This window comes from Lepus europaeus, chromosome 13 (assembly GCF_033115175.1).
Source record: "Lepus europaeus isolate LE1 chromosome 13, mLepTim1.pri, whole genome shotgun sequence".
NCBI classification, from domain to species: Eukaryota; Metazoa; Chordata; class Mammalia; order Lagomorpha; family Leporidae; genus Lepus; species Lepus europaeus.
In genome coordinates this window covers 86501193-86517461 of record NC_084839.1, presented here as the reverse complement: position 1 = coordinate 86517461, position 16269 = coordinate 86501193, and the positions used below count along the sequence as shown (strand labels likewise).

The 16269-nt window shown below is 57.0% G+C and overlaps 2 protein-coding genes across 19 annotated transcripts in view; one reads left to right on the top strand and one right to left on the bottom strand.

Moving 5' to 3' along the window:
- Positions 1 to 3724, top strand: part of LMAN2L (lectin, mannose binding 2 like) — a 29980-nt gene extending 26256 nt beyond the window's left edge. For 2 of the 3 annotated variants that reach the window (XM_062209914.1, XM_062209916.1), the window contains 2 exons: positions 1879 to 1998; positions 2265 to 3723. In XM_062209914.1, the coding sequence (XP_062065898.1) occupies positions 1879 to 1998; positions 2265 to 2407 (263 nt within the window). In that variant the 3' untranslated portion in view covers positions 2408 to 3723. Of the gene's footprint in view, positions 1 to 1878; positions 1999 to 2264 lie in introns of all 3 variants that reach the window. The other variant, XM_062209915.1, reaches the window with a different exon arrangement.
- The window catches only part of FER1L5 (fer-1 like family member 5), a 71956-nt gene continuing 56103 nt past the window's right edge, over positions 417 to 16269 (bottom strand). For 7 of the 16 annotated variants that reach the window (XM_062209898.1, XM_062209899.1, XM_062209897.1 and 4 more), the window contains 24 exons: positions 16122 to 16257; positions 15943 to 16020; positions 14985 to 15166; positions 14631 to 14792; positions 14286 to 14390; positions 13253 to 13399; positions 13002 to 13164; positions 12830 to 12858; positions 12037 to 12087; positions 11817 to 11918; positions 11422 to 11541; positions 10722 to 10883; positions 10432 to 10523; positions 9939 to 10109; positions 9681 to 9829; positions 9341 to 9480; positions 7940 to 8028; positions 7596 to 7691; positions 7339 to 7480; positions 7060 to 7159; positions 6794 to 6987; positions 6527 to 6636; positions 6143 to 6290; positions 5633 to 6035 (listed from right to left, as the gene is read on the bottom strand). In XM_062209898.1, coding sequence (XP_062065882.1) covers positions 5811 to 6035; positions 6143 to 6290; positions 6527 to 6636; positions 6794 to 6987; positions 7060 to 7159; positions 7339 to 7480; positions 7596 to 7691; positions 7940 to 8028; positions 9341 to 9480; positions 9681 to 9829; positions 9939 to 10109; positions 10432 to 10523; positions 10722 to 10883; positions 11422 to 11541; positions 11817 to 11918; positions 12037 to 12087; positions 12830 to 12858; positions 13002 to 13164; positions 13253 to 13399; positions 14286 to 14390; positions 14631 to 14792; positions 14985 to 15166; positions 15943 to 16020; positions 16122 to 16257 — 3093 coding nt within the window. In that variant the 3' untranslated portion in view covers positions 5633 to 5810. Of the gene's footprint in view, positions 440 to 5632; positions 6036 to 6142; positions 6291 to 6526; positions 6637 to 6793; positions 6988 to 7059; positions 7160 to 7338; positions 7481 to 7595; positions 7692 to 7744; positions 8029 to 9311; positions 9481 to 9680; positions 9856 to 9938; positions 10110 to 10431; positions 10524 to 10721; positions 10884 to 11421; positions 11542 to 11816; positions 11919 to 12036; positions 12088 to 12829; positions 12859 to 13001; positions 13165 to 13252; positions 13400 to 14285; positions 14391 to 14630; positions 14793 to 14984; positions 15167 to 15942; positions 16021 to 16121; positions 16258 to 16269 lie in introns of those variants that run through there. The other 9 variants (XM_062209901.1, XM_062209900.1, XM_062209907.1 and 6 more) reach the window with 9 other exon arrangements.

The window sequence follows — 16269 nt, the reverse complement described above, 5'->3', positions numbered from 1 at the left end:
TAAAGCTGGTTTGGAATAGAACTTTCATGTGACAAAATGGAAAGGTAAATACTATCTGGACTAGGCAACCGCTCATCAGCTCCAGCCATTGTTTTTGTTTTATTTATTTATTTGACATTGTTACAGAGAGGGAGAGACAGAGAAAGAAAGAATTCTTGTATCCTGTGATCCATTCCCCAAATGACTGCAATGCCCAGGGCTGGGCCAGGCTGAAGCCAGGAGCCAGGAACTTTACCTGGGTCTCCCACGTGGGTGCAGGGGCCCAAGGACTTGGGCCATCTTCTACTGCTATCCCGGGCCATAGCAGACAGCTCGATAAGAAGTGGAGCAGCGGGATCTCGAACTGGTGCCCATATGGGATGCTGGCGTTTCAGGTCAGGGCGTTAACCCATTGCGCCACAGTGCTGGCCCCAGTTGTGTGGTCTCTGAATACCAACTCCTGCTCGAAGGAATGAGACATGGCATTCCTTGAGACATGGCTAATGCCCAAATCTGAGACCTGAAATATAAGAACCCCAGAAAAGCACGGGAATTATCAGAACCTTCTTGGCTCCTGTGAAAGGATTCAGGAGCCAGGTTGACTAGGCTCCACCTGACAAAGATGGGTTGAGTTGAGCATCAGTGCACTGACACACATGAAGTATGTTTACATCTGTGAGTTTATAGTGACACTATAAAAAGAAAGAGAAAAACCCAGTTTCTAATTTCTTGATCCCTTCTCTGATAATTATTAGGGAGATTCAGAGTCAGAATTAAAAGGAGGGGCTGACACTGTGGTGTAGCAGGTAAAGCCACCACCTTCAGTGCCAGCATCCCATATGGGCGCCAGTTTGAGACCTGGCTGCTCCACTTCCGATAAGCTCTCTGCTGTGGCCTGGGAAAGCAGTAGAAGATGGCCTAATTCTAGGGTCTCTGCCCCCGTGGGAAACCCTAAAGAGGCTCCTGGCTTCAGATCTGTGCACCTTCAGCCATTGAGGCTGTCTGAGGAGTGGACCAGCAGATGGAAGACCTTTCTCTCTCTGCCTCTGCCTCTGTAGCTCTGCCTTTCAAATAAATAACTCTTTAAAAAAAAAAAAAAATTGAAAGGAGCTGCCAGGACGTAGGCCTGGTGCAGGAGGCAGTGTGTTCTGTGTCAGTAACTGTGCTCTGTAGTGGCTCGTTAGATAGCTGCCAGGAGCCCCTTCCCTGTCCTGCGTGGCTGCATGTGTGTCTGGGGGTGGGAGATGGGGAGGTCTTCACTGACAGGAAGCTACATCACCTGTGCCTCTTCTCACTGTGCTAGAAGGTTTTACATATGATATGAGATTTAATTTCTGTTGCTTCTAAATTTTAAAATTACACAGTAATACATGTGTATTGATAAAACTGAAATATGAAAAAAGATGAAATATGCCCCATTGCCCATCCTTAGATGAAAACATAGAGGCTCCGGTTTTGTTGTCTTTCTTTCTTTTAAATTTACTTATTTATTTGAAAGGCATAGTGACAGAGAGAGGAGGAGAAACAGAGAGAGGGAGAGAGAAAGAGATCTTCTGTCTGCTGGTTCACACCCCAGATAGCCACAGTGGCCAGCTCTGGGCCAGACTGAAAAGCCAGGAGCCAGGAACTCCACTGTAGTCTCCCACGTGGGTGGCAGGGGCCCAAGTGCTTGGGCTATCCTCCACAGCTTTCCCAGGCACAGTAACAGGAAGTTGGATCTGAAACAGAGCAGCCAGAACTCAAACCGGCCCTCTGATATGGGCAACTGCACCACAGTGCTGGCCCCTCGGATTATTTTTTACAGTGTCAGTGCTAGTTAACTGTTGATCCGAGGCTTGGCCCGAGATACTGACTCCAAGATACCCCTCTCTGAGATTGCTTGTCATTCCTTTTGTCTAGATAATCATGACGTCATTTCCTTGAAGTTGTTTGAGCTGACAGTGGAGAGAACCCCAGAAGAGGAGAAGCTGCATCGAGATGTGTTCTTGCCCTCCGTGGACAATATGAAGCTGCCTGAGAGTGAGCACAGGGCATTCTGGGAAATGGCCATGGGCAGGGAGGAGGCTGCGGTGATGTGTGAGGTCTCACAGCTTGCAGGGCGCTGTCCTTGCACTGCACCTGCTTTCCACTTGTCCTCATGTTACGCAGGCGCAGCAGGGGAAAAGGGAGCGTGTGAGCTCTGGCTCCCCAGAAGTGGGCATCAGAGACGGGACTGGCCGGCTTGTAGGTTGCTGCTGCACTGCAGGGCCCCCCATTTCTGACCTGCTTCTCTCTTGCTTCCTCAGTGACAGCCCCGCTGCCGCCCCTGAGTGGCCTGGCCCTCTTCCTCATCGTCTTCTTCTCTCTGGTGTTCTCTGTGTTTGCCATTGTCATTGGTATCATACTGTACAACAAATGGCAGGAACAGAGCCGAAAGCGCTTCTACTGAGCCCTCCTGCCACCGTCACGTCTGTGATTGTCACCATGAGGTGTAGGAAGAGCAGGAGCTGGCCTGAGCACGCAGCCTTGCAGGTCTTCTCCGGTCTCCAGCAGCGCTCAGGGCTATGTTCTGTCACTGGAGCTTCGGATGCAGGGATCGAGCGGCCCAGTGGTCACCCACTGAGACATCTGACTCTGGTCCAGGAAGCCACCCACCCCAGGGCAATGCTGCTGTGATGTGCCTTTCCCTGCAGTCCCTCCACTTTGGGGAGAGGAGGCATGGAGAGAACGTATGCTGTTCTGATGCTAAAACCACAGAACAGAATTTGATAGCCCAGGCCACCTTGGATTCCTAGGGCCCCTCTGCTTCACTTTTCAATCCATAAACAATAGAAAATCGATAACTCGCATACCTTGTAAACATCCAGGCGTTGGTTTGTGTTTTGCCCGAGCTGCATCCACCCAAGGATCTGGACGGGAGCTGCTTCCCTGCCTCACCATCCTCCCTCCTGCCATTCATCATCCTCTCCATGTGCAACCTGAGCTGGGACAGACATTTGGATACCTCTGTGCTGGGGCCTGGGCTGCAGTGCAAACTGAGCCTCATAGGGGCCCTAGGGATTTCTGCTTGGCTCACGACTCCAGCTGCTGCTCTGTAGCGGGGGCTTAGGTCTGATGGCGGGTCTGCAACCTTTCTATTTAGATCTTCCGGTCTTCGGTCAAGGTTGGCTGGAATTCAGTGTGTGCATATCAAGAAACTTGGAGGACTTTGTGGACGCCACGAGATTAACTGTGAAACTGACCAGCTCCACATTGGACACTGAAAGCAGCGTCGGCCATGTGGTCTGACCACGTGGAGATGTTTCAGGACGCCCTGGAGCCTGCCTAGCTGCATGCTGTGTGTTGATCATGATTTTCGGAATCCCGTTTGCGTGCTGAAGTGTAAGGAAGCTTCCTTCCTATCACCTGGGCTTGGACACTTCCCAAAGAGGAAATCTGGCTTCTTTTTTCTTGATGGAGAAGAAACAGCTGCTGTTGTCCTGTTGCAAGTCTGGGAGCAATAGATCCTCATCATCTGTGCCTGGAAGAGCTTGTGGTCGTGGAACAACAAGCCCGAGTCCTCTGCGTGTCAGTCCTTACTCTACTGCCTTATCTGACAAGGGGTCACATGCTGCTCACGTGTCTGCCCTGTGATCAAATTGGTTATCGGCCAGAGTCTTCCTGGAGGGCCTGGAACTCTGAGCTCTCCTGTGGACCTCTGTAGCCCAAGGGAAATTCTTAAAATGGCTGATGGAACCGAACATGAGCTTCTGAGTGAGTGTCCTTTCTTCTGGGGGGTGAGGTTAGGGACAGGCGCAGGCCCGTCTCCTGAGCCTCAAGCCATCAACTCTTGCTGTGCCTTCTCCTGGTTGGGAAAACCCTCCGCTCAGCCCAGAAGGGTGGGGGGAGTGTGGCTGTGCACAGGGCTCTGGTCTCCTGTTTCCCATGTGCTCAATCGAGCGGCACAGGCTGTCTTGCTGTCGTGCAGGTGGGCTGGAGGTGGGGCGGAGACTGAAGGCCTCCTTCTAACAACATCCTCACCATGACAGTGGCTCCAGGTGCCAGAGGACAAACAGCTCCACAGCTTGGCCTAGGACCAAGGAGACTGGTAGAGGAGATAGGTGTTTTGTGTATTTTGAGTTCAAGGGGAGATGGATTGGATCTTTGTGATGCGAGGCCATCCTGAGATGGCCAAGGAAGGGGAGCAGGAGGAGAGGGTCTCGTCCACCATAGGCGTGGGGTAAGAGAGATTGAACTTGGGGGGCTTTTATGATTCTAGCTCAAGAGCACATGAGGATGAGGCTTTTTTTTTTTGGACAGGCAGAGTTAGTGAAAAAGAGAGACAGAAAGGTCTTCCTTCCACTGGTTCACCCCCCAAATGGGTGCTATGGCCAGTGCGCTGTGCCAATCCGAAGCCAGGAGCCAGGTGCTTCCTCCTGGTCTCCCATGCGGGTACAGGGCCTAAGCACTTGGGCCATCCTCCACTGTCTCCCAGGGCCACAGCAGAGAGCTGGACTGGAAGAGGAGCAGCCGGGACAGAACCGGTGCCCCAACCGGGACTAGAACCTGGAATACCAGCGCTGCAGGCAGAGGATTAGCCTAGTGAGCCGCAGTGCCAGCCTTTTTTTTTTTTTTTTTTAAACAATGTATTCATTTGAAAGGCAGAGACATCTTCCATCTGCTAGTTCACTCGCCAAGTGTCCACAATTGCCAGTTCTGGGCCAGGCTGACACCCAAGAACAAGAAACTTCATCTGAGTCTCCCACTTAAGTGCAGGGGCCCAAGCATTTGGACCATCTTCTGTTTTCCCAGGGGCATTAGCAGGGAGCCAGTTCAGAAGCAGAGCAGCCAGAACTCTAAGTGGCACTCTGATACAGGTTGCCAGTGGCAATGGCTTAACCCTCTGCACCACAGCACTGGCCCACACATGAGGGGTGTTTTGTTTTGTTTGTTTTGTTTTGTTTATCATTTGAAAGACAAAGTTACACAGAGAGATCTTCCATCTACTGGTTCACTCCCTAGACGGCCACAATGGCCAGGACGGGGCCAGGACGGGGCCAGGACGAAGCCAGGAGTTAGAATCGTGTCACCCACATGGGTTCAGGGGCCCAGGCACTTGGGCTATCTTGCACTGCTTTTTTCTAGGCCAATAGCAGGGAATTGGATCAGAAGTGGAGCAACAGGGAAACAAACCGGCACCCATATAGGAAGCCGGCATCACAGATGCCAGCTTAACCTACTGTGCCACAGTGCCAGCCCCACATGAAGCATTTTAAAGAGGGCAGGGAAGAACGGAACCACCACTCAGCCTGACCTAGCATTACATGTCTTGCCACAGTTCTTGCATTTTGTTCTAGAAAAATGTTCTCTTTGAATGGGGGTGAACAGTGTTCTGGGAGCTGCACTCCAGGGTCTGTGCTGGAGGGAGGTGCCTGGGCGGCCGTGTGGCTCTTCCGTGCACACAGTGGATGCGAGCAGCCGCCCTGGCGTGCTGCTCACCCCCATGAGCCACTTCTTTTCTCCCAGTCACCCTTTCCCTCTGCCGGCAGAGGTGCTCGGCGTGAAGAGCCCCTGTGGACCAGAGGAAGTGTGTAAAGTGACACCATTCCCCATCCCCGAGTCTGGTCTGGAGGGCTGGCGCTTTCAGCCTTTCCTGCCGTCTTCACCCCAAATTACAAGATGGCCGTCTGTTAGGAAGCTTGTTTATTTCAGTGGAAAATTACAGCTCTGCTCTTGGGGCAGTGGTTTCTGAGCACAATAGCCAGAATACCCCTAGCCTCTTCGAATGCCCTAGGAGACAGAAACAGGGAGTTGGTAGGAAGTCTGGGGGTAGGGCCGATAGAAGCAGGAGAAAAGGCAGATAAATCAGCGGATTAGTCTCCTGCAGCTGGGAGCTCTGGGAAAATGTCATCCATCTGATTCTTGGGTTCCTGGACGAGCTGCCACTCCTGGTCTGCTGTATCCACTAGGTGTGGTTTCTCAGTGATGAGGAGGGTGGAGCTGGCATTGCTGGTGTTTGGTGAACCGATGACATTGACTATTTTAATGGGAGGATACAGCCGCATTTCAGGTTTGATCCAGTTCATGGCTAAATAGTTCTAGAAAGGACAATCGAGTTGGCCTGAGGTAGCAGCCGGGAGGTGCTGTCCTCGGTCAGCCCCCGAGAACCAGCGCCTTTGTCCCTGTACCCTTGGTTGCCACTCACCGGAGCGGAGTAGATAAAGTGGAACAGCAAGAGCACCATGACCAACATGACTGAGAAGGCTATGATTTTGTAGCGGTAGCGTTTCCAGAAAACAATGCAGAAGTTTTGAATAGGCGATCGCAACCACGAGAAAGTGGCGTCGGGACGTCTGTGCGTGAGCAGAGGAGGTATCAGGGCGGGAAGGGAGGGCAGAACTCTCAAGTTAATAATCTGGAGCAAAGGCGAGCTTTGCTTTTTCCAAAGGCAGCGTGGTGTCCCCCCGGCCTCCGCCCTATCTATCCCCTCCAGATGGCAGCAGCAGCGAGCGGTGTGGTGGGAAGCAGTTACCCTGCTCTGCTTGTAGGCCTGCTGGCCACCACCCCATGCAAACCACAGGGGCCTTACAGGGGAGGGTGGAGTGTAGGGTACTGGTTGGGCTCTGACTGGCCTCGCCCCGCCGGCTTGATTAAGGCTTCCTTCTGTGACAGGACCTCCAGAGTCATCTTCACTTTGCCCTGGGAACATCACCGGTGGAGGGAGGCGAGGGAGGGTTAGGACTTCTTCCCGGGATCCAGAGGGGAAAGGGGTGTCGCTAAGGTCCCCAGCGGTCTGTTAGTGCCAGGTTATGTGGCACAGCAGTCCTATGCCACGGACACCTTCCCCAGCTCCTACCGACTGGCGCCACTTGTCTCCATCAAGGACCTGGAAAGGCCACCAGCCAGTGACAATCTTCTTCTTGAAGAGGGAGAAGCGCTTGTGCTGAAGGAACTGGGGCCACTTGGGGTCTGGGTCCATCATCCTGAGGGAGCACTGCTTGGCGCTCGGGGCTGGGAAGGGCATGTCGGACAGATCCAGCTCCAGGACCCCTGTGCCAGGAGAAACAGCATCAACAAGGAGCCCCCCGTCCCAGGGCCACAGTCCCTGGGCCCGGACCTCACCTAGGAAGTCGTCACTGGTGAACGTGTCATTGTCCCAGACCTGGATGATGAGCCGGGCCGGCAACTTCATTGACGTGGGGTCCAGGCTCCATATGTAATCCTGGGTGGTGGCAGGACAGTGTGTTATTGGCCTCTTTGAGGTCTCCGTTGGACCCTAAGTAGCCCACTACCCTGCAGTGCAGACTGTCCAGGAAGAGGGTTTCCACCTGAGGGCCGGGTCCTAGTGTCCTGTTCAGCTGGCAGGGCCCTGAGGCAGGGCGCCCGGGAAAGGCCCATTACCTTCTCGCTCCGCACGCACATACACTCTGCTGCCAAGTAGTCCATGGTGAAGATGAACCGCCAGTTGAAGTTGCCCTCACCGGTCACGGAGTGGTAGTGGATATCCGTCTTCTGCATGTCTTTCTCCATCCCGAACAGCCACCTGTGGCCATAGTCCTTTCACCCGTGGCTCCCGTGTGTGGTCCCCATTCCCACCAGGCACAGGTCGGTGGTGGAGAGGTGGCCCCAGCAGGACCCCAGGGGCTGGCCCGCCTCACCCTTTGACGTAGATGTCACTCATCTTCTCTCTGGTCAGTGACTCGTCCACCAGGTCCACACTGGCGGTCTTCCAGATGATGCACCGCAGCTCGTACCTGCGGCCGCCGCGCGCTGAGGCTCTGCTGAGGACTGGTGCCCCAGCTGCAGCCTCAGGGAGGGGACACGGGCGGGGGCTGCCGTCCGTGCTCCGGCTGAATCAGGGGCTTCAGGGGAGGGAAGCTGCCCGAGGAGCCTCCTCTAGTCCCAGCAGAGAAAGAATTACTGCAGCTCAGCACTGAGCACAGAGGCGTCCTGGGAGAGCGGAGCTGTGGAACACAGGCATGGGAAAATGGCTGCCACTCACCATTTAGGCTTTCTGGGGCTGATGTCGACTTGGGGGCCTGGAGGCCCCAGCTTCTTGGGGAAGATGTCCACCCACAGTTGCACCTTTCCCTAGGGCCAGGACGGGTTAGATGGTTGGATGTTGCCAGCCTCTGTTCTCAGCAGGCTGGCCCCGGAGGACCCTGGCCCAGGTTCTGAGGGCTCCTGAGGGTGTGTTCCCGACACTGGGGGGGCGGGGATGACCACCCACCCGCTGCCGCCTTTTCCCCCGTTTTTGGCTGGGAGAACAGAGCAGTGAGGTTGGGTATGACTGGGCCTTTACTTATGGAGCAGCTTGCAGCCCTGAGTAAGGGAACTGCACGATTTCCAGGAGATTTTGTTGCGTGAGCACAACCTAAGGAGAGGAGGTTAGTGCAGAGGTCTGAGAAGGAAGAGAGGATACACACGGTGCACCAAGGGCAGGGCCACCGACGCTGAAAAGAATCACGTCCTGTCTTCCAGACAACCAGAGCTAACTTTAAATTTTGCTCTTTGGAAACTGTGCTTAAGAAAAGTGATTTCATGAGAAGGATTTTCAAAAGCCGCTCAACATGGGGCCACCGCCGTGGCATATCGGGTAAAGCTGCCGCCTGCAGTGCTGGCATCCCATATGAGTACCAGTTCGAGTCCCGGTTGCTCTACTTCCAATCCAGCTCTCTGCTGTGGCCTGAGAAAGCAGCAGAAGATGGCCCAAGTGCTTGGGCCCTGCACCCACGTGGGAGACCGGGAAGAAGCTCCTGGCTCCTGGCTTCGGATCGGCGCAGCTCTGGCCGTTGTGGCCATCTGAGGAGTGAACCAGTGGATGGGAGACCAGCCCGCCCCTGCACGCCTCTCTGTAACTCTGCCTTTCAAATAAATAAATAAAGCTTTAAAAAAAAAAAAAAAAACCCCGCTCAATAGAGATCAGAAGAATGAGCGGAGCCATTCTGGTGGCTGGAGGATAGGTGGTAATTAGGCTGCCTTTGGGGATTTTCACTCCTGCGTTTGGGGTTCCTTGCCCTGGAGAAGACAGCCTGCAATGAAGAGCCAGTGCCAGGGCTGTAATGTCTGCACTGACCCCCGAGGGGCCACCTCCCCCGCCTTGGGAGAGACCAAGGCGATGGAGGCGGTGCTGGGTAGGACTCCTTAGCACCTCCCGTGTGGCCAGGTGGCCTCCATTTCTTGTCAGTGGGTTTTCCAGCTCTGAAATTTGCTAAGTGACGTCATTGGAACTTCCTGCTTATTGACGTGCAAAACATGCCCATCTTCTGTGCATGCTTGTACCTGAATGCTTGGCCCACTCCCACCCCCACCCCCAACCTGGGGCATGTCCTGGGTGGACGGGTACCCCCAGTTCCTGATCCAGCCCCTCCTACCAGAGCTGAGTGGCCGTTTGGTCTCAAACCTGGTCAATGCCCGGCTGGCTCTCACTGTACAGTGTGCGGGTCTCCACGTGCTCAGGGACCAGCCCCTGGGTGTGCAGGATGTACAGCGCCAGGCGTTCTTTCTTGGGTCCCAAACCAGGCACGTGAAGGGGCTTGGGCTCTGTGTGGGGGAGGGAAGAAAGGAGAGGGTCCTAGGTCATGAGCCGCCCTCCCCAGGCCTGGGGAGTGGACTCAGTGCCTTCTGTGGGAGGAGAGGGGAGAGGATGGGCTGCCCTCGGGCTGAGGAGAGCTCTTCCTGGTGCTGCCCACCCTTGTGTCTGGAGCCTCCGTGGTGCCGAGACCTGTGTCTGAGCGTCTCACCGAAGCTTTCCAGCTTGAATTTTTCCCCGTTGTATAAGACAGAGTCTTCCTCAGGGCTGTACAAAGGCGGAGGCAGCCCTTTCTGCTTGGCACGGCGCTCCAGGAGGTAGCTGGGGGGCATCTGATCCCGCCAACGGAAGGGCCCTGTCCTGCGGGGATATGTGAAAGGCAGGCCCTGGGTCCCAGCCTCCCCCATGGGAGCTGTGGGCTCACCCCACCCCTCCCCCACATGCTTGTCCTGCCCTGGCCCCCACTCACTGGCAGTAGGATTTGGAGAGCCCACAGCGAGCTTCAAAGCCAGACAGGAGGCGGTTCTCCAGGTCGATGACTGTGGTTCCGATCTCATCATCGGCTGAAATGAGGTCAAAGTCATACAGCTGGATCTCCAGGTCCTTCTCCAGGGGAATGTTGCAGGTGAGCTCAAACATCCTGGAGGTGAGAGCGTGGGCCACGTGGTCTCCATGCCGCCCTCACCACTGTCTGCCCCCTTGTTCATGCGTGGTGAATAAGAACAGAGCACGGGATGGGCTGCTTCCTGCCAACAGCCGTCCTCTGCTTGTAGCTGAACTTGAGAGAGGGTAGAACTGGACCACCTTTCGGTGCATCTCCCGCCTGTTGGGCACCGAGTGTATCTAAGGCGCCAGGCTAGGAATTTGCAGGCTGCAAAGCAGAGCAGGGGCCCGTGTGCTGGAGCTGACGCCCAGCAAGGTGTGCACGGGCGGAGGGGACTGGCTGAGTCAGAGCAACTCACGTGCCGAAGATGGGATCCAGAGTGTTGGGCCGGTAAGTGTCCCGGCTGCCAAGCTTTGTCTCCCCCAGCTTCACCATCACGTAAGGGTCACACTGCGGATCAGATAGGATGGGGAGTTGGCCCAGCCTGGCCAGGGCCGGGGCGCCGTGAGGCAGAAATGAGCCCTCGGCACCACATGGAGCGCAGGGGCAGCTGGCATTTGGGGGTAAGCAGACAGGGAACTCTGGGAAGGCTGGGGTTTGGGGCAGGGGGTGGGGGTGGCACCGGAGCTGGACCGGGCTGCTCTTTACCAGGCCGTTGTAGTCCTGGGGCTGCAGGTTGATGCCTCGCACCACGTACACCCGCACCAAGCACTGCTGAGGGAAGTCCTCTCTACTGGGCCACACCAAGAACTGGCGCGGGGGCTTGGGGGCCTCTGGATTCTCAGGAAAGGGGTAGATGCGGAAAAGGCCCTGTGGGACAAGGGGGCGTTAGGGACCCAGCCTGGCAGCGTAAAGCCCTCCGGAACGTGCTGCTGGCCGGAATTCTGGAGAGAGGGAGCTGGGCAGAGGATGCCGGGGGCAGAACTGGGAGGACGGGAGAGGCAGGTGCAGCACAGGTGTCCCGCAGGGACCGCCGAGTTTACGAGGGGTGCTGGGGAAAGGGACCCAAACCCAGGTTGTTTAGGTGACTTCGCGGTTTCTGCTGATGGCAACTCACTCTGCCCAACCGTTCCTTCAGGTTTGAACTTGTTCCCTAAGGCTCTGCAGCCTTGGGAGACAGGGGAGGCCAGAGCTGGGAACGAGAGGACCCTCCCTCTTCCTGGGGAAGGGGGGTCTCTCTGGTCCCCGTGTAGACTAATCTTTGCTCCTCCACTCCCAAAGCTTGCCAGGTCCTCCCAACCAGATCCTCACAATGAGCGTGTCGAGCCAGGGCTTTATATTAGGGTCTTCCGGGGACTGAAGGGGCACAGGGAGACGGGCAGCTGAGCTGGGGTAGCTGGACACATACCTTGAACTCCCCTACCACAGGGCTATCCACTTTGGGCTGCTCCTGGTAGAGTTTAAAGGTCTGGCAGAAGTCCTGGAGGCCTTGGAAGGCTGGCACGGCCTCCAGTTCACAGTCATACACCTGTGCGGGGGGGAGGGGTCCCGGCTGCTGGGGAGACCGTTCCTGGAATCAAGAGAGACTTTCTCCAAAGCATCTGCCCAGCCGGCCCCAGCAGGCAGCGCGGCCTGCTGCCGACTAGGTGGACAGTGCACTGTCTCCCGGGAGACAATGTAGAAGTCGGACCCTCCCCCTAACTTGGCCTTCCTGGAGGAATCAAGGCTGGCTTGGCCGGCTGTCCTACCAGGAGGTTGCATCTCATCCCTCCCAGCATTCTCCCCTCCTGGGGGCCTCCAAACCTTTATGGCGAAGTAATCTTTGTACTTGTACTTCAGGGACCTGTCATCTGCTGTGGCCCAGAAGAGCTTGCTCCACCAATCCACCTCGTGCTCAAATTCATCCTGGCAGGGGAGAGGGGAATGCTAGCCCCACACCTACCCCAGGCAGAAGCCCCCCCGCCACACACACCTCCCTAAACTGACAGGTGGTTCCTTGTCCTGGGGATTGAGCCTACTTCACCTCGTCTTTGCTGGACTTGTACCAGAACTTTCTGTAGAGGTGCTCTAGGATCTGAAAAGCAGAAGGTGAGCAAGGTGTGCCCAGGCAGCTGGGGCTCCTCGCACATCACTGGCCCGGACCTGGATAGGAGGGAGTCAAGGCTGGGGCTCACTTCCCTTCTGCCCTTCACGTGGGCCTTTTAATATAGGGCTCTTAGAATAGGATTGGGGGTGGGGCCCACACTGTAGTGGGCTAAGCCTCCGCCTCTAGTCCCGGCTGCTCCTCTTCTGATCCAGCTCTCTGCTATGGACTGGGAAAGCAGCAGAAAATGGCCCAAGTGCTTGTGCCCCTGCACCCATGTGGGAGACCGGGAAGAAGCTCCTGGCTCCTGGCTTTGGATCGGCTCAGCTTCAGCTGTTGCAGCCATTTGGGGGGTGAACCAGCAGATGGAAGGCCCCTCTCTCTGTTTCTCTCCTCTCTCTCTGTAACTCTGCTTCTCAAATAAATAAATAAATAAATTAAATAAAATAAAAAAGAAGAACAGGCTCAGGGCAAGAAGGAAAAAGTGTGGTTTTCAGTCTTCACTGCCATGGCTACAGACTGGACCCAAAGGGGCTCGGAAATGCAGACCCTCGAGCGCCACCCTGACCTGCTGCGGCAGCATCGGCTGTTGATGCTGTCGGGAGCACTCCTGTGGGGGGCCAGGCTGAGACACACTGCTTCAGTGTCCCCGCTACAGTTAGGGCTCTGCCCACGGAGGCCACAGGTACCAGGCAAGGGTGAAGGAGAAGGCAGGCACGCAGGCTGAACTCACCTCCTGGTGGTGCTTCCTCTCGGCCAGCGCTGCGTGGAGAGAGTGCCGTGGGAGTCTCGGGAGGAGGCGGAGGAGGAGGGACGCCAACCCCAAGGGGAGCCAGGGCCGTGCCCCACACCCGGCAGGGACTTATTGCAGAGGCCTGGGGAGGGGCAAGGAGCCAGGGCCGTACTTGGCAGCTGCGGGGGGACGTAGTCCTGAGCCCAGGGGTCACAGAAATAAGGCTGGAGGAAGTCGATGTTGGCCTGGCCCACCACGCTCTGCTGGCCATAGTCCTGATTGTCCACCACCTTCACCGTGAGGGGCGACGCGTAGGCTTCCTCTGTGGGCATGAACTGCGGCCCAGCAAGGGGCAGGGGGCATGAGCCCCAGCCCTAACCACAGGGACGGCCCCTCCCCCCACCCTGGCGCCGGGCCTCTTACCACCATGAGGAAGAGGATGGGCTCGGGGAAGTTGGGGTTGGTCTGGAAGTCCTGGATGGGTTCTGTCTTTAGGGACTCTTCCCCACACTCCACCAGGAGCTGGGGGTAGCGCACCTTCTTCATGCCCCGAAGGCCCCAGGCCAGGATCTGCCAGAACCGAGGAGCACAGGGGCATGGGAGGCAGCGCCTTGGGAATGGGGTCCTGGCCCAGGCACAGGACACCGGCCAGGGGATCGCGGTGCAGCCGGGAGCACGCAGGGCCAAACGAGGAGGCTAAGACCCCCCCACCCAGCTCGCTCACTCTGGGTTCACAAGGCCTGGAGGCTGTCCTGCCTTGTGAGAGAGGCGCCCTCTAGACTGGCCCGTCCTCGCCTGCTGCCTCGCCTGGCCTCCCGTCCATTCTCAGGTGGGAGTTCCTGGGGCTGGCTGCCTCTGAGGGCCCAGCCCTCCTCTCCGCAGGTCGGTGACTCAGTCACCCCATGGATGTGCAGCCTGTGGTTTCCCTCTCATCCGACCCACACTGGCCACCCCAGGAAATGTCCAGGCCCTTATTCCTGAAGGCCTCCTTGGGAGCTTAGAACAGACATCGCTGGGACGTCGTGTCCTGGGGAGGCCTGCTGAGAGCCTGAGTGAGCGTCCTTTGCCAATTCCATGGCTTCCAACATGAAGCCTTCGGTGCTACACTCAGAAGGGAGGTGCAAAACATCCCGGTGTTCAGAGCCAGGCAGCACTGGGTCTAAATGCCACTGTCTGTGCCTTGGAGTTTCTCTCGCTCAAAAGCAGTCCCCACTGCACATGGCAGCATGAGACTCAAATGTGGTAAATGCTCCTTGGTCCTTGGTCTACCGCCCCCTGCGGGGATTTGCAGTGAGACCACTGACAGTGCCAGAGCCTCTGTTCACTTCTCCCTGGTCTCCCTCATCTCCCAGAGAGTATCTTCTTGGGGTCCAAGCTTTGGGTCAGGGGGTCAGGAAGGCCTAGAAGACTGTTCTGGATGGTGCTTGGGCCCCACCGATCCTCTCACCACCCGCACCTCAATGGCCATCTTCCTCTGCGTGGGCTGGATGCTCCTGGGCAGTGTGTAGACCCCGTTCTTCCAGGGGACACTCAGGATCGGCAGCTGCTTCTCTCTCAGCTTCTGGACGGGGAGAGGGGGTGGGCGAGCAGAGCATGAGGCCCCTGTCCCCAGCTCAAGCAGGTTCCTCAGAGGGCTCAGCCGGGCTGGAGCTGGCTGGGGGAGGGGCTGAGTAGGTGGCATCACTGAGCCAGGGTCTGGTTCCTGGGCCCCAGGACTTTCCTGAGGGAAGCCTGGGGCTGGGGGTGACAGGGAGTGGGCACCGAACACTCCCCTTCCCAGCCAGGCCCTGTTTCCCAGTACCTCTGTCTCCAGGATCAGCTCGCAGGATGCCAAGATCTCACTCTCTTCCTCCCCCAGGTCTTTTACAAGTGGGTGCCACCTCAGAGGGGGCAGGATCCGGTCTTGGAGATCCAGCCAGACCACTGGGGGCCACATGCTCCGTCCCCACAAGCTTTCCTTGCCCTGGGGGAGAGGGGGACACATTCACACAGCATGGCGGTCAAGCCAGCAGGGAGCCAGCTCCTCGCCCACACTTCTGCCCAGCACAGGGCAGCACCCAACATTCTATTTGCACGGTGCCCTCTGCACGCCAGGCCTCCCTCTCAAGTGCCAACCCCTCAGCGGCAAGGCCAGGAGGGTCCTTGGCCACCTTACCTGGGAGTCGCGTTGCCACAGTTCCAACACCAGGAGTGGTGGGCTCTCTTTGGTGTCCTGGGGGTTCTCGTACAGGAGTAGGTGCTGGAAGATGAGTGTCTGGGCCCAAATGGGGGCTGCAGAGCTGCCTGCGGCTTGGGTGCGCTGGCTGTGGTTTAAGAAGATCACCCGAATGAAGGGCCCTGGGGAGGGGTGGGCAGGGACTCGTGTCTTGGAGCTGTCAAGTGAGGTTCCTGTGGTAGCAGTTGTGGTAGCTGCTGGACCAGGGGCCCCCGATGCCCAGGCCGGGCCCCACAGCCAAGTGCTCACAGACGCCGTGGAGTTCCGTCTATGCACACTTCATTCACACCTACCACAGCTGAGATACGGGCTTCACCAAGACGGATGCCAGAGCCCCTATGGATGAGCTCTGGGGAGGAGGGTCTGGGCTGTTGCCCCTCCACAGCGGCAGTGAGTGGGTGGGCCTCTTGTTGTGGGTGGCAATGACCAAGGGACACAGCTCCCAGGAGATGTCCTTGGAGCTCCCACACCCACTACGCTGGCTCCTACAAGCTGTGCCACTACAGGCCAGCTTGTAGTGGGGCACACGAGTCCCCTCACCTGAAGGTTTCATGGGTCTCCTCCAGGGCCTCCTCCCCACCCTTCCTCTTGTGTCCAACCACCGGTGACACGTGGCTCCCAAGCACATCACCCGTCTTGTCTTCTTGTCTCATCGGTACTCTACCTTTCAGGGCTCTGTGAAGCGGTCACCTAAGCCCACTCAGTGCCCCTTCCTAACTCCACAGCACCAGGATCTTTGATTCTGCATGTTTTCCCCAAACCAGGGCCATAAGCTGCTTTAGAGAGGGGTCCGTATCTTTGTCACAGCCCCCCATTTCCTTGCCACATGCACTGCCCTGCTGGGTAGCCATGTTGCCAGGCCCCAGGGTGGGGGATGGAGGACAAGGGACAGTCCTACCTTGGAATGTCAGGATCTGGTTGGAAAGCAGGTTCCGGGCCTGGTAGATGTAGCAGAGGAGCTGGTAGTAGTGGGGCTCTGAGTAGAGAGGGGCCCCAGCTGCCATCTGTCCCCGGGATCCCTCCACTCCTGCCCACTCCCTCAGGGCCACCCGTGCGGACTCCCAGCTCAGTGCTCACTGTTAATCAGGCAGTAGATGAAGGGCATGTTGGCAGGCAGGGGTTCCTCGGGGCGTTCCCTCCAGGAGTCTCTGAACTGACCCCAGACCCCTGGCTTTTCCTCTTCCTTCTTGTAATTAAACTTCAGATCCCTCACCTGCACCCAGAA